This window comes from Sinocyclocheilus rhinocerous, unplaced genomic scaffold (genome assembly GCF_001515625.1).
Source record: "Sinocyclocheilus rhinocerous isolate Xijiao unplaced genomic scaffold, SAMN03320098_v1.1 scaffold4256, whole genome shotgun sequence".
NCBI classification, from domain to species: Eukaryota; Metazoa; Chordata; class Actinopteri; order Cypriniformes; family Cyprinidae; genus Sinocyclocheilus; species Sinocyclocheilus rhinocerous.
The window spans coordinates 301,096-318,037 of NW_015657299.1; the positions used below are offsets into that span (position 1 = coordinate 301,096).

The 16,942-nt window shown below is 33.9% G+C and overlaps 2 protein-coding genes across 2 annotated transcripts in view; both read right to left on the minus strand.

Annotated features, from left to right (window-relative positions):
• ppp1cc (protein phosphatase 1, catalytic subunit, gamma isozyme) overlaps window positions 1-11,913 on the minus strand; it is a 22,729-nt gene extending 10,816 nt beyond the window's left edge. Inside the window, exons 1-4 of the mRNA XM_016528815.1 lie at window positions 11,659-11,913; window positions 3,830-3,961; window positions 2,843-3,073; window positions 868-972 (exon numbers count right to left, since the gene is read on the minus strand). Coding sequence (XP_016384301.1) covers window positions 868-972; window positions 2,843-3,073; window positions 3,830-3,961; window positions 11,659-11,713 — 523 coding nt within the window. The 5' untranslated portion in view covers window positions 11,714-11,913. The remainder of the gene's footprint in view (window positions 1-867; window positions 973-2,842; window positions 3,074-3,829; window positions 3,962-11,658) is intronic.
• A 4,488-nt stretch (window positions 11,914-16,401) lies between these two features.
• LOC107720970 (myosin regulatory light chain 2, ventricular/cardiac muscle isoform-like) overlaps window positions 16,402-16,942 on the minus strand; it is a 3,101-nt gene continuing 2,560 nt past the window's right edge. Inside the window, exons 3-4 of the mRNA XM_016528814.1 lie at window positions 16,753-16,801; window positions 16,402-16,668 (exon numbers count right to left, since the gene is read on the minus strand). Coding sequence (XP_016384300.1) covers window positions 16,564-16,668; window positions 16,753-16,801 — 154 coding nt within the window. The 3' untranslated portion in view covers window positions 16,402-16,563. The remainder of the gene's footprint in view (window positions 16,669-16,752; window positions 16,802-16,942) is intronic.

Consider the following 16,942-nt stretch of genomic DNA (forward strand, 5'->3'; position numbering starts at 1 on the left):
TTTTTCAGCAAGGATGTGTTAAATTGATAAAAAGTGATAATAAAGACTTATATTGTTAAGAAAAGATTTCCATTTTAAATAAATGCTGTTCTTTTTAACTTTATATTCATCTGTGAATCCTGAAAAATAAAATGCGTCACAGTTTCCACAAAAATATTGTGCAGCACAACTGTTTTCAACATTGATGATAATCAGAAATGTTTCTCGAGCAGCAAATCAGCATATTAGAATGATTTCTGAAGATCATGTGACACTGAAGACTGGAGTAATGATGCTGAAAATTCAGCTGCGCATCACAGAAATAAATTACAGTGTAACCGATATTCACATAGAAAACAGCTGTTTTAAATTATAATAATATTTTATAATTTTTACTGTATTTTTGATCAAATAAATGCATCCTTGATGAGCAGAAGAGACTTCTTTCAAAAACATTTTTATAAAAATTTACCAAACTAGACTTTTGAACAGTAGTGTATATTTAATTGAATATATTTTTTAAAATATATTATATAAGTAAATGTCCAGCAACTTGTCACTTATTTAATAAAATAATGCAAAAACTAAATGTCCAGCAACAGTGTTTATAAAACGAACCTGCTGCATACAGAAAAAGATTAACAAACGGATTTGAGATTTAACTTGGACTCGTGACAAAAGACCGGTGATGTGACTTGGACTTGCACAGTCACACGTACAATGTTTTGAAAAATGCCTAACAAAGATGCCCTTGTAAAAAGTGTGAACTTTAATGGATACCATAAAAACTCAGATTCACGATATTCCACGTAGCAGAAGAGCCGGCGCTTGTTGTTTAGCAGGTGAAAGTCTCTCTGGTTATCTAGAAGGCTACAGCAGCACACACACCTCCATGACAGCAGAAGATCTTCTCATCCACGATGGCGGCGATGGGCAGACAGTTGAAGCAGTCCGTGAACGTCTTCCAGAGCTTGATGTTGTAGCGTCTCCTGCCTAAACACACAAGCATGAGCTTAAGCTCACCTTCAGGATTTATTATTTAACAGTAGTTCAAATGTAAGTGAATAAAAAGAGTTCTAGAGGGAGAGACTCTGCTAAAAATACACTCCGGTTCCCTTCACTCTCAACGGTGCTCAATAATTCATTCTGCACTGAATGAGAGTCACAGAGTTCTGCTTAAAGTGCACGTTTTGCTCTTATAAGAGTTTAAAACACGGCTAAACACAGTCAAATCTGGACATGCATTTGCGGATTATATTAACATGAACATCCATGACGGCCCAGTGTTCTAGCAGGATTAGTGATTACAAAATACACCTTAAACAGAATCGTGTTGTTTTTCAATTTAAAAAAAAAAAAAAAGGTCTACTGACATCTTTATTAGCAAATGACCTCAAAAGCAATTCCTTAATCTGGTTCTGCTAATGCAAAAAGTAATATTATTATTTAAATTGTGTGTTTGTGTGTATTTATACATCATGTAGAGCACTATGAAATCCATTTTATTTTTTTTATTTTTTTTCTTTCCCAGAAATTCCTTTTTTTAGGTTTAAATTCTGTTCTAATTATAGCAATCAAAAACATATATAATAACTAACTTTTTGAAATCAGGGTTATTTTAGTATCATTGAGATACTATTATAATTTTAATAATATTTAAAGTTGTTTTTATTTTAATTTTAATTACCGTTTTAGTAATTTCATTGCATGTTTTTGTCATTTTTAATAGTTTATTCGTTTTTTTTATGTCTATATAGTTTTCATTCATTTTTATTTCAGTTTTAGTTATTTTAGAACACCAAGATAAACTAAATGATAAAATAATATTTTAAATATTTTATTTCAGTTAAGCTATTTTATTTCAAGTAACAAAAACTGTTCAATGGTTTTCGTTTAGGTAACTATAATGAAACTTCTGATTGAAGTCATGAAACTTGCACATTTTTACAACAATTTAATAATTAATATTTTTAGGACCCTATGAAATCTGTTTTATTTTCCTCAAATTCTGTGTATTCCGTTAAAATAAAATACTTCTGGATTCCATTTTAATGGTATAATTAAATAGTAATAATCAAAAAAAGCATGTCTAATCAATTGAATTCATAAAAGGTTAACAATTTAATAATTTATTAAAATGTTTACAATAATTTTTTGTTGTTTTTTCAGAAATTCTGTGCTGTCGGTTTTTGTGGATTTATGATTTAATGCAAATTAATTCATAAAAAAGCGGTTGTAATCAAATAAAGGCATAAAACATTAACAACTTAATTAATCTTTTAAAAAGTTATCAAGTGAAAATTTAACAACTCCTCTAATTTTTTGGCAAAGTGCTGCACATATGAGGTTTACTGTAAAAATAGAATCAATAGAATTGAGTGATATTCCTTAAACTAGATAGTAAAGTTTGCAGACAAACTTTAAGTTGGCTTGAAAAAGCCTAGCTAAAAAGTTTGAAGTAGTTTTAAAAGCTTTACGTTTGAAGGTTTTCAGTTTTAACTAGTTTGAAGTTTAAAGTAGTTTTAAAGTTTTGAAGACAATGCAATTTATCAGAAAGAAAGATAGATAGATAGATAGATTATAAATTTTAGATGTAGATTAATAGATTCTATGGTGTGTCTATGTGGTTTCTATGGTGTTGCTATGCGGTTGCTAAGGTACCCGGGGTGGTTGCTATGCAGTTGCTATGCAGTTGCTAGGGTACCAGGGTTGGTTGCTAAGGTGTTGCTATGCGGTTGCTAGGGTACTTGGGGTGGTTGCTAGGGTGTTGCTATGCGGTTGCTAAGACAAAAAAATATTATTATAATTATAATGCATCTTCCGCATCACGGAAATCATGGCCCAGTCTCCATTGGACACTCACACTCATCGTAGAAGCCGTAGATGCGGTTGATGGAGGCACACTCGTGGTTTCCCCTCAACAGGAAGAAGTTCTCAGGGTATTTGATCTTGTAGGCCAGCAGGAGACAGATGGTCTCCAGAGACTGCTTCCCTCGGTCCACATAGTCTCCCAGGAACAGGTAGTTGCTCTCAGGTGGGTATCCTCCGTACTCGAAGAGCCTGAGCAGGTCGTAGTACTGCCCGTGGATATCGCCTGTGGAGAGGAGAGCGTCTCATTCGCTGAACATGACAGGCTAAACCAACTCTGAAAGACATCTGACAGTAGTAGAGATTCTGCTATTCCATATTCGTGGCCCTGGAGCACAAAAGCAGTCTTAAGTCGCTGGGGTATATTTGTAGCAATAGCCAAAAATACATTGTATGGGTCAAAATTATCTATTTTTCTTTTATGCCAAAAATCATTAGGATATTAAGTAAAGATCATGTTCCATGAAGATATTTTGTAAATTTCCTACCGTAAATATATAAAAACTTAATTTTTGATTAGTAATATACATTGCTAAGAACTTCATTTGGACAACATTAAAGGCGATTTTCTCAATATTTTGATATTTTTGCACCCTCAGATTCCAGATTTCAAATAGTTGTATCTCATTTTGTAAATTTCCTACCGTAAATATATCAAAACTTAATTTTTGATTAGTAATATGCATTGCTAAGAACTTAATTTGGACAACTTTAAAGATGATTTTCTCAATATTTTGATTTTTTTGCACACTCAGATTCCAGATTTTCAAATAGTTGTATCTCAGCTAAATATTGTTCTATACAAACTATACGTCAATGGAAAGCTTATTTATATTGGTGTATAAATCTCAATTTCGAAAATTGACACTTAAGACTGGTTTTGTGCTCCAGGGTCACATTTAACACCGTACATCTGCGGCGTGCTTTAACTAAGATTCAACAGCGAGCTGAAACGTAGCAGGAGCAGGTTTGTGTTACTCACCGCAGACCTTCAGCGGTGCTTCCAGCTCCAGGAGGATGGGCTGGCTGAGGAAGATCTCGCGGGATTTCAGACACAATCCACGGATCTCGTTCTCCTGCAGCTGAACGTTCTTGCCAGGCTTCGACCCTCTCACTGCAAACGCACAAACAAGCAGTTAACCAAAGCACCGCTTCGGCTCTTTGACCAGTCCCATGGGAAAATGCATAAGAGAGCAATAAACAAATGACAGTTATGCAACTGTGATAATGTTTATGACACTTGATGTTTATAAAGACAAAGCAGAGTTATTATAGTATCACTGATGTACTATTATAGTTCCTATTATATATTTTATTAGCCTATATATTTAAATTTTTTCCATTTTCATTTTTATTTTGTTATATATTAATTTAGTCATTTTTATGACTTTTTTTTTTTCATATCAATTTCAGTTTTAGTTTCATTTATTCGTTTATTATATATTTTAGCACTTCAGCTTAAACTAAATAAAAATGGGAAATGTTGTCTTGGTAACTAACTGAAATAAGTTTTTTTTTTTTTTATATATATATATATTTTTATTTTGGTTAACTTCTTTTATTTCAAGTAATTTGAAAAAAATCCCCCAATTTTTGGTTTTTTCAAATTGTGTTTTTTTTTTTTTTTTTACATTTTTATTTACATTTGAGTAAATCAAAAAGCATTCACTGAAATCATGGAACTTAGGCAATTTAAATTAAAAGCTCAACAAAACTTACATTTTTAGGGCCCTATGAAATCAGTTTTCTGTGTTCAAAATCTGTTTTGCGTTTTAATTTTTCTTAATTCCTATTTAATGGTTTATTTAAACTGCAATAATCAAAAAGCGTGTCTAATCAACTGAATTCATAAAACTTTAATAATTTAATTAAACAGTTTACAATAATAGTTTACAATTCTGTGTTTCATAATTTTTCTGGATTTATGTTTTAATACAAATTAATAAATACAAAAATATATACTTTTTTTTTTTTAAGGTAATCAAATGAAGGCATAAGTACCAAAAATGATTTTTTTATGTAATATTTTTCTAATATTAATCTAATATTTTAAAACTTTAGTTTTTAGTAATAATCCTGCTGCAAAGTTCTGCCTACAGCTGGAAGATAAAACAAAGATGTGGACAATTTATCAATCGAAGCCAACACTTCAATCACCATCAGACGTCATCGTTCATGTAATTATCTGGTTAGTTGAGCAATCGTTTCAGAGTTGCGAATCCAGACCCTGCGGTTATTTTGGACAAACAGGACTTGAGCTTTCAGTGAAAACTGTGGCATTATGCAGATAAACGTGGCGTTTCTAATGGACTTTCTGTGATCCGTCAGCACAGGGAAGGGAAGTAGGTTAGGTTCGTATTCCTGTCTGCAGATGTGCCCTACTTGCAGAGGATCAAAGTGACCTACAGGATTCATCCCTAATGTGCAAAGCAGCCTCTCCCGAAAGCACACGGATCATCCAGCAGTCCCATTCCTCCCCGCTTCCAACGTCTGCCTGCTCGCAATGTTCAGAGTTTTCACATCGATCTCGTTTTTATTGCGCTGGAACTCCAGAGAATAAAGGCTGGCCTGTGCACCACGACGGCCTGTTACTGCCCAGCATTTCTATTTTTACCCCGTGTTTGGAGCAACTGGCACACAGTTCTGCAGCTCTGGACTGAAGCTTGTTTTGCTGGTTACTGAGAGTTAGGGCCGGGTGGGAGGACTATTTAACTGGATGATCCAAATACAGACATTTGAAACGGTTATTTAATATATAAATCATTTTTTTACCAACTAAAATAGCATTAATATGTTGCGATATATACAGCTTCTGTGATATAAAAACAACATAATTACCAGGATGTAAGATTGTGGTGGTTTACATTTACATACAGTAGGGTTTCCCAAACTGGGGTTCACGAGATATTGAAAAGTTCAAATGAAATGAAAATTAAAGCATAAAATTAAAAATTATAACAAATCTTTTTAAAATAAAAACAATAAAAATAAAACACTTTGTAAAATATTAAATGTATACTACATGTGAATTATATATAAAGATAAGACAAAAATATTATATATTATTTAATCTGAATATTAATAATTTTAAAATAAAAACAACGAAAATAAAGCACAAAAAGAATTAAAAATATCATGACTTACATATAAATAATATATGATTTGTTATGAATAATATTAATAATACATGTTTAAAGTAATAAATAATTAAAATAACAATAAAAACACTGAATGTATATATTATTTAATATTTAATATTAATATTAATAATAAAAACAACAAAAAATAAAACACTAAGATTAAATGTATTATATTATTTTTATATAAATATATATTATTTAATATGAATATTATTAACAATTTAAGTAACAACAAAATAATTCTAAAAAAATAAATATACTGTACATATGAATTAATAAAACACTAAAAAGATTAAATGTATTATATTATTTTATATAAATATATATTATTTAATAGGAATATTATTAACAATTTAAGTAACAACAAAATAATTCTAAAAAAATAAATATACAGTATATATGAATTATATATAAAAACAATAATATAAAATAAAACACTTAGTTATGATTAAATACATAGATACGCGCACGGGTGTAAAAGTGGAATAAATGAGTCATTTACAGCAAACGAGTTTGCACTGGCTGTCTGCATAATCTCATTACATGCCAACAAACTCTAACAGAGTAAAGCGAGAGAGCGAGGACTGGCTGAAACACTCCACACAACAGGGCTGTAAGACTTATAACAGCAGCCACAACAATGAGCAAAGGGCTCTTTCAATGAGTGCTCAGTGAAGCTATTCAACGAGATGTCAAGTCGCTTCATCACCATTAGCTGAACTTTCTTAAAGGAATCCTTCATCCAATAATGAAAACTGTCAACATTTACTCCAAAAGTTGCATGGGTGCTGACAGAAAACGCAACAGAGTCAAGACGTCAAAAAGTGCACCGTCCCTTTAAATACCGATAGACGTCACTATGTTTTGGATGCAGATATAAAATAGGGTGTTTTCTTTGGTGCGGTCTTTTGTTTTCAAGTATATTGCCGTCACCTTAATTGAAATCCTCATTGTTTTTGTGACACTCAAACGCTGCTCTGAAATGCTAAATTATATAATCTGCTACTTATGTAACAAAAAACAAACTGCTCCCTTAAAAAGCTTGAAAGCAGCTTCCCCGGCCACATCACGAGGTTTCAGGCTGTGACTGTGCTAGTATGCATACTGTGAGTCAATGCTACTCAAACCAACTGTTTCTCGCAGCACTTCCACTACATAGACAACACAGCTGACAGCGGCGGGAGATCCGCCCGAAACACTTCTGAATGATTACAACACGCAAAACGTGGAGCAAAGCTATCGGGGTTTGAGTTTGGAGCTTTACTGTGAATGAAGTCAAAAGATGTCGCAAGCACAAGTTAAAATGCTGTGAGGAACGTGTCTCGGCTATATGCGGGTGAAGTCACTGCCATGTCATTCACCATCTGAAACTCCCTGGAACGAGACACACATTCCTAACTACACCGTCATGAGCTCACATACTGTATGAAGTTACACAATGTTAAACAACAGCTGAATAGTGTGGAAAAGCATCTTTAAAAGTTCTGCTTGTGCAATGAAACCTTTCAGAGTTTCTTCATTTGCTTTATTCGATATACATGACTATACTTGAAGTTAGAGATGGGCGATATCTTCTCGTTTGCGATATTGACTTGTTCGGCATTGCTGGGAACGCCCACAAAAACGTCATAACCGTTTATGCCGTGGGGGAAAACAAACCATTCGAATTAACGCGCGGAGACCTTGTTAGGCGCTTGATCTTTACTTTTTGTGATCATTTCGATTGATTTTTGCTTGGTGCAATGCCGAAAAGTTGCTGTGTGGCATTCTGTACCTCTAATAAGTTAAAAAACCTGATCTGACGATGTATATGACTGATACACTGCAATGATCTGTCGTTAGTCCCGTCCCCCTGCACCGCAACCCAGTTCTGATGGGGCTTACAGTAACCCTCCTTCGCATCGCAATCAAATAAATCTCACTCCCTGATATTTTGTGATGTCATAATCTAATAAAACATTTATTTCATATTATTATACACAATCCCTTATGAAAATTACCAATGGTATTACTATAGTACAAGTATAATAGGCTAACCATGTTTTTTTTTTTGGCGTTTTTATTACCAATTGTAGCCTATAACCACAGTTTTACTACAAATACCATGGTTAAACTATGTTTAGTGTAGCAAAACATGTTGTTTTTACCATGGTTTAACTATAGTAACCAATAACCATGTTTTTTGGTATTTTATATACATATTTTCATGTTATCTTTATTTTAAGGCATGTATTTGTGAAAATGATTAGGCAGCACACACCACATAGAATAACGCTGCGCATTTCAAGGCACTTCAGTGGACCTTAATGTGGACTCCACATTATCAAAACCCCTAAAATCAGTAACATCTGTAAGTATTGTAGCAACCTCATTTTTATATGGTGAAATGTAATTATTCTGACTGTTTGAGTTTTTTTTTTTTTTTATTAACCACTGGTCTTCCATAGTAGCATACATTTAGATCATGATAATCACAGTTAAAACCACAAATATAGCACCTCAATACCATGATAAAAATGTAATATGGTTTTTAGGTTTTTGTATGAAAAACAGTAGCTAGTCTAAATAAATTTAGTATAAATGCATAAACGCTATAGCTTAATAATACTGTAATTATATTCCATAACTCCTCCTTCAATACATTTAACATGTCTACATTAATAATATAAATTCAACACGAATACCCACATTTCTGACACAATACCATGGTGCAGTTAGTGCTACTACAGTAATTCTATGGTAAATGATGGCGATTTGTAGATTAAAAAGTCTTCTGACTGTATCGTTGTGCAGTGTTTGTCAGCGCTGTATCATCGGCTGTAAACAGAGTTATTTGTGTTTTTTGCTGAATGCAAGCGCTTCACACTGGATCTCACAGCATCGCTTGATTGAGATTCATCAGCAAGTAACATCTGCTTTAGTGAAGCTCGCGCCGCGCCGCCGTTTAAACTTTGATCCGAGCGGATAAACGGTCCGAGTGACGCGCTTCAAATGAGTTGCGCTCTTTCGTTCCGCCTTTGCCTCATAAACATTATATCAACATTTAATCATCGCTGTGAAACGTGTTTTCTGAATACATGTCATTAACTGCATGATTTTTCCTGTACATTTCTGCCGTACGGACATCACCTGGACAGTCACCACTGATAAACTACTCTTAAATGTAATGTAGAAACTTTCATTTTCTGTCAAGCTGCTTTGCAACGATTTGTATTGTAAAAAGCGCTATACAAATAAATGTGATTTGAATTGAAAACAAATGCTCCTCTAATGCAAAATATATACGATTTTAGTGCGTTACAAGTGCTCCTGTCCATCATCTTGTGAAGCCAAAAGCTGCGTGTTTGTAAGAAACAAATCAATCAAGACCATTTTAACTTCAAACCGTTGCTTCTGGCCAAAATACGAGTCCGTAATCCATAACTCTTCCTCCAGTGAAAAAGTGCATCTCCTGTTGTCTCTCGCATCAAAATCCAGCCACATATTATTTTAGAGCTGTTTTTGGCTTGTAAACGCTGCTTGATCTGTGCAGATTTCTCTCCTGATTCAGACCAGACCACTTTTTCGTTGGAGGAAGCGTTATTATGGATTATGGACTTGAGTTAAAAATGTCTTAATGATGGATTTGTTTCAGCTTTTGTCTTCTCCAGATGTTAACTGATGGACTGGAGTGCTGTGGATTATTGTGATGTTTTTATCAGCTGTTTGGACTCTCATTCTGACGGCACCCATTCACTGAAGACCATCCATTGCTGAGCTACATTTCTCCAAATCTAAAGAATAAACAAACTCATCTACATTTTTGATGGCCTGAGGGTTCCTTTTCCCATAAATTTTCATTTTGGGTAAACTATTCCTTTAAGTGTATCCTAAACACTTCAATTCATGAATCTGAGAAGGACTGATATTCTCCACCCATGAACTACGAGGCAGGTCTTGGCAACACATCGGGCGGCATTAAACCGAGTGTGGTTATGTAACAGGAGCAGACTGCCAAGGGAACAGCCGTACTACTAAAACTGGGCGAGCAGATATAGGTGCAGTCCTCACACCCTGGCCTGGTTTCTAGGCTGTATAGCAATAAACATGCAGGTGGTGCAATTGGTTGAACTCTGACGAGGTGGAAAAAAACAGGGAGAGGCTTCTAAGAAACACAGTTAGCTTTATAGAGTAGCCCACATGAAAGAATATGACTGGCTCGAACACAACGTCAAATGGCAACAACAATAGCCACAAATAGAGCAAAAATAAAATGTGGTTCATCATGGCTTTCCTGTCACTTCTACAGTCTCCAGACAGATTACAGGCATAAAGCCTTAATCATAAAAAACATAACAGTTATCAAACAATACATTCAAATGCCTTTAATTAGTGATCTGACCACATGAATGAACACCACCCTAGTTTAGATGATGATGCATAATAAATGAATCACAGAGGTTATTTCTAAAAGCAATGCATCTCTGAAAATGATTCAAGGTGTGCATGCTCTGTTCTTTAATGCATCTTAATTCTGAAAATCCATGTTTAGGTGCCTAATGATGACGTATCTCTACTTTACAATGTTAAAAACTAATGCAAAAACACAATACAACGCATAAAAATAATATACAACACCTTTCCAATCACACATCTATTTCACACTACATTGAAACAATCCTAAGAGGACAAAGGCATGTTTCTTTGACAGACTTCAATGTATATAAATACAGTCTTGTGTTGAAGTAAAGGTCCTCCAGACCCTCTATGATGGACAAATAACCAGATACACATACAACACACTTCGAAGAACTCATTACATCTGTATAAGTCAAAGCATCGAGCTAAAATATAAGATGAGCAATGAACTGCTTTGCATGTAAAAAATATGGCACAAAACCGAAACCAGCAGTGAGTTACGTAAATACATTTGTTGAAGCAAGAATTTGTATTACACTACTGTATACAATAAAACAATATAATCACAGGGTGTTTATTGCAGTTGCTTACAATAGGAAAATAAAATACAACACAAAACTCAATCTAAATGAGTTTATTGTGTCATGTTATGGAATTATTTTAGTCTATTCAAAAGATGTTTGTGATTACTGCAAAAAAAATAATTTTATAAAAACTACACTCTCAAAGAGCAATTACATCTGAGCTGAAATAGAAAAAAACTTAGTTTTGACATTTCAATTTCTGTCATTTCCAGGTTTTAATGATAATGGGACCCTTATAATAAGTCAAATCTGTGTTTAACGTCACAATGTCAGTTTTATATCGTGTATTTTAGGCTCAGAAACCGCGCGTACGGCTCCGGCTGTGTCTCAAAACCTAGTGAGCTGCCTAAGTAGACTGCATTTTGAGGCATCATCGCCGCGTTTCGAACGGTTCCCAAAAATCCTGCCTATTCAGAACATAGTTTCACAATCATCCCGATTCAAACGTTCTGAAGGCGCCACGAATGTTGTCTAGGTAACAGGACATTCACTATGTATTTGAAACACAGCCGTTAATGTCAGTCAGCAGCTAACGCTCAGCTAACCGTGTTAGCTCAGCTAAACAGATCTAAATACGACCTTGATAGCGGATAAATCAGTCATACACATATCCATATGCGACAATAAGAACACTTTTGAAATTATTTATCTTTCTTATAAGAATATTTTAGTCGTTTCCTGAAACTCACCCTCGAGCAGGCGCTGAATGATGCTGTCTATGTTGAGTTTGTCGATGTCAGCCATGACTAGCCGAATAAAACACAAACAGCGCCGCTCAAAACACACCAGACACGACAAATAAAACTATTTCGATTAAAAAGGAACAGAGTAGTCACAGAAAACTCTAAACAGAAGATTTAAAGTCTGGGCTTTGAGCGGGCCGTCAGATGCGCGTGCTGCGGCGGAGGCACACCGGCTCTGCGGAAGGATACACGCATTCAGCAACAGCTGCAGGAAACCGACCGGCGCGCGGATGAATACAACACAGCTGCACGAATGAGGAAAAATAGGGCGGAGGAAATGGGAGGGAGCGCGGCTGAATTTCACAATAATGCGTGACGCTGAATGTTAATTGGAGACTTTTTTAGCTATATCATTTTTTAATATTAAATATTTATTAAAAATATGATTTTACATGATTACTTTCATGACAACTAACCTCCCTTGCTCCTCATTACTTTAATGCAAAAAGGAAATTGGCTACTTATTTCATTTGTAAAAGCATTTAAGCATCATGCATTTAATTTATGGTGATTTTTATTTTAAAATCCCAGTATTTTGCTGTAATGAAGAAAGTTTATATGACTGAGGGAACATTAAGGGTGGACAGTTTTTGAATTTCCGCCTTGTGCAAGGTTTCTTGCCATAAATTAAAAACATCAGCCCAACACATGATACATTTCTGTAATACTGAAGATGTTAACTACCCATTTGAGGAGGAAACAAAGTTATATTATAATGAAAGGATGTGTGACTTACACTTTTCTGTAAACTGAGCCAAAAAAAATTTGGGTGATTGGGACAGCACGTTTTCATTGATTTAGGGTAGTGTAAGAATATTTACTGAATTGCACAAGTTAGTTCATACTTTAATATAATTTTATATGCAATATTTCCTTTTCTGTTCATCATCATTAAGAGTCCATGTCTACTTCTTATTGATCACATAATTTTCACATAATTATGAGTGAATTAACAAGTTGCAGAAAACGTTGCAGATGGATTAAAATACATATATTTTACTAAAAAAAGATATTATGTTAGATATATGTATATGTTCAGAGCAGTATTGGCAGTAGAAATAGAACTGTGGTGTCCTCTAGTGTTTGTTGTCTGTCATGTGCAGTGACTTTCCTTTTAATTAATTCAGTCCCTTTCTATTCAAGAGTGTGAATTTGAATTGCAATTCAAAGAAACTAAACACAGACAGTCATGCAACAAAACATAAAAACACCCTGATATGTAGAATATCTCTTGTATAGCACCATCAAATTTCACCACATTGTTTTCAGACCAATTTTATCAAAGTGAAAAATATATACTAAAATCCAGGTTTGATTATATTGATTATAATATAGTGACTAAATTAGAGCATTCTGGAAAATTAATTACTCTTCCATCATGGTACAAAAAAACTAACAAATTTAATTTGTTAAATATAGTGCAATATATAAATCAGATACCTGTCAAAAAGAAATTAATAATATACAAGTGTTTCTGTAAATAGTCCATATGCTGTGTGGATGAGAACCAGGGCTATTATTGTTAACTGAAAACTAAAACACTAAAACATATTTTTGTTACTTTAAATTAAATAAATATTCACAGGAGCTCCTGACCCATAATCCTCTGCTGGCCGGCTCCAGGCTGTTACCAACAATACCAGCCCATCCAGACCCTGGATTAACACTACAACGCTGACACAATGACTGGAAGAGGAGCACGTAAGACGCATGAATTCTTGAGTTACATGTTTATGTGTCTGTTTAATACAACTGCAAACAGCACTAATACAATCTCTTCATTTTTGGCAGTCATGACCCGAGCAGCGGTGCTGAGAGACGATCAGCATCCCGTCAGACATAGTATGGCAAGCCGTTTTAACATTAAATCCATAAAAAAAACATACTACTATCTATTTTCATCCTACTAGTACTATTTTAATTTTTTGGCCCCACTTTATATTAAGTGGCCTTAACTACTGTGTACTTACATCAAAAATTAAGTACAATGTACTTATTGTGTTCATATTGTATTGCAAAACACTTTTGCTGCTATTAAGGTGGGATATGGGTAAGGTTAGGGACAGGTTTGTTGGTATGGGTAGGTTTAAGGGTGGGTTAAGGTGTAAGGGATGGGTCAACTGTGTAATTATAAATGTAATTACAGAAATTAATTACAGATGTAATTACATACAGGTATTTTTAAAATATAAGTACAATGTAAAATCATGTAAGTACACAATAAGTGCATTGTACCAAATGATTAATTTAAATGTACGTACATAGTTGTTAAGGCCACTTAATATAAAGTGGGTCCATTTTTTTTAACTACTAGTATCTATTACATGAAGAACTAGTACTTATTCATTAATTACTTGTGCTTATTCTTTAGCTACCAGTGCTTATTCTTTAGTTTAGGTACTAGTAACTTTTCAAATATACTGGTACTTATTCATCAGATACTAGTTCTTATTTATTAGAAACTAATAGTTATTCCAATAGTCAATTCAAGTCACCTTTATTTGTAGCGCTTTATACAATACAGATTGTGTCAAAGCAGCTTTACAGTGTTAGTGTCTTTTTAAATATTGCTAGTAAGTATTCATTAGATACTAGTACTTATTTATTAAATACTATTACATTTCAATAGATACTTATTTATTAGACAATAGTATCTTTTGTAATTGTTACTAATAACAATTCTCATCTTACTACTCACAACTGCTTTTTACTCGTCTTCTGTTATGACTAGTCAGAATGGCCACTGTAGAGTTCAATTAAAAATCTTACTTCACTCTAAAAAATGCTGGGTTGTTTCAACCCAACTTTGGGTCAAATATGGACTAACCCAACAATGTTAGGGTAGGTTTAGGGTTAGTAGACTAAATTGACAAAGAAAGTGTTAGAAGATATTAAGCAGTCTACTAATACTCTACTAACTGCTAGTTGACATGTAGTTGCTTAAAGTTAAAGAACATTAAAGTTACTTACTGTTAATAGAATGTCTAAAGTGGACTATCGAAATAAAGTGTTACCAAATAAAAAGTCTTACTAGAAACATTTGGAATAAGTACTAGTAGCTAATAAATGTGTACTAGTATCTATTGAATAGATACTAGTAGCTAATCAATAAGTACTGATATCTAAAGAATAAGTTCTAGTATCTATTTAATAGGTACGAGTATCTAATGAATAAATACTAGTATGTAATAAATAATACTATTTATTTAATGGGTACAAGAATATAATAATAAGTACTAGTATCTAATGATTAAGTACAATTATCTAATAATAGCTACTAGTATCTAAAAATAATACTAATAATAAAAACTAGTACCTAATGAATAACTACTAGTATATAAAAAATATGTACTAGTCACAATGTGTTACTAGTAACAACAGAATCTTACTAATCACTATTGAAATACGTACTAGCATCAAATGAATAAGTACTAGGGTCTATTTAATAGGTACTAGTGTAATGAATAAATAATAGTATATAATGAATAATTAGTGTCTATTTAATAGGTACTAGTAAAACGTGTTAGTTTCTATTGAATAAGTGCTATTATCTAATAAATAAGTACTAGTGTCTATTTGTAGTATCTAAAGAATGGGTACCAGTATCTAATAAATAAGAGTTAGTATCTAATGAAAAAGTACTAGGATTTTTTTAAAGGTAGCTACTAGTACCTAAAGAATAAACACTAGGTGCCAACAAATAGGCTAAGTACTAGTATATATACTGGAATATATACTAGTGGATAAAAAATAAGTACTAGTAGCATGAAAATACTAGGGATTAAATGGTAAAACGGCTTGCCATAGTCAGACATCAGACACCCGGAGGTTTCTATGAATCAGACAGCGCTGCTCATTGTCTCGGGCTGCTGCATTAAGACTGTATTAGATTACAGGCTGCAGACAGAAATAACAGCACAGGCTTTGACTTTATCCCAGCAGAAAATAAAAGTACTGCCACCTGTTCTGAGAGTCACTGAGGGACAGAAAACACCCGCACAAACACAGCCAAACTTCAGTGCCTGACTGAATGATAATATTCACTGATGTTATGCAGGAAATGGATCATTCCTGTTACTAAGAACCTCTGTAACTATGGCTCTTCCTTGTTTATAAATTTCTAAACCGCCTAAAAGTTCCAAGTTTGGCTTCATATTAAACATACTCTCTACACTACAGTCCTCATATGCACACGTATTTGCATTGTTTATTTCTTCATCTCTCAATCAGCACTGGATTGCATTGCATTATATGTTCTGATCATTTCAATCTGATCTTACTGAGACATATTACTGGAGATATACTGATATTTAGATCATTTTATGTCAGTATCTGCTGTACTGTTAGAAAGATCTCACTGATTTACATCACAAGCATCAGAATTTCATCATATAAATATCAGCACCAGATCGCATATTTTTGAGTGTCTGAATAAAATAGAGCTGTTTTTTTCCTTCATATTCTCACTGTATCAGATTATATGAGCCATAAAACCTAATGATCAAATATGATACTCAACAACAAAAAACACATATGGAGTAAATTTAATTTTTTTCATCAATTTATTTCCTTGTGTCTCTCTTCCTTTTCACACAAGAAAATCATTTGCACTCAGATCAGTATTTCATATAAATTTATTTATTTACCAATTACAATATTTAAGTACATTTTGACAGGTTGCATGCCAAAGGTGCAAACATCAACACAACATCATCACAGGTTAAAAAATCTGACCATTCTCGTTTCAGCAACTACATTGACTTTGAGCTCCGTTTCAAGCCTGTCAATTATAAATAAGTGGGCGGGTACAAACACACAGGGAGCGCTGTGATTGGCTGAGGGCCGAATGAACTACTCCTGGTCCTTCTCCTCTCCGTGAGTGATGATGTGGACCAGATTCTGGTAGTCCAGGTTTCCCGCAGCATCTGGAGGGAACGCGATGAACATCTGCTCCATCTGAAACGACACAGCAGTCAGTGGTGCTGACACAGTATCCACGGCAACCATCAAGCATCAGAGCACATGTGAGACGCGCCTCACCTCCTCTGCAGAAAACCGGTCCGCTTGTGTGGTCAACATCTCAGTAATACTGGAGAGACACGCATCAAAAACACAAATGACAAATTCACTTTCTTATTAAATGTCAACCCTCATAATGCATTCAAAATTGGTATGATATTTTCACATTTCGATACATACATATATATATATATATATATATATATATATA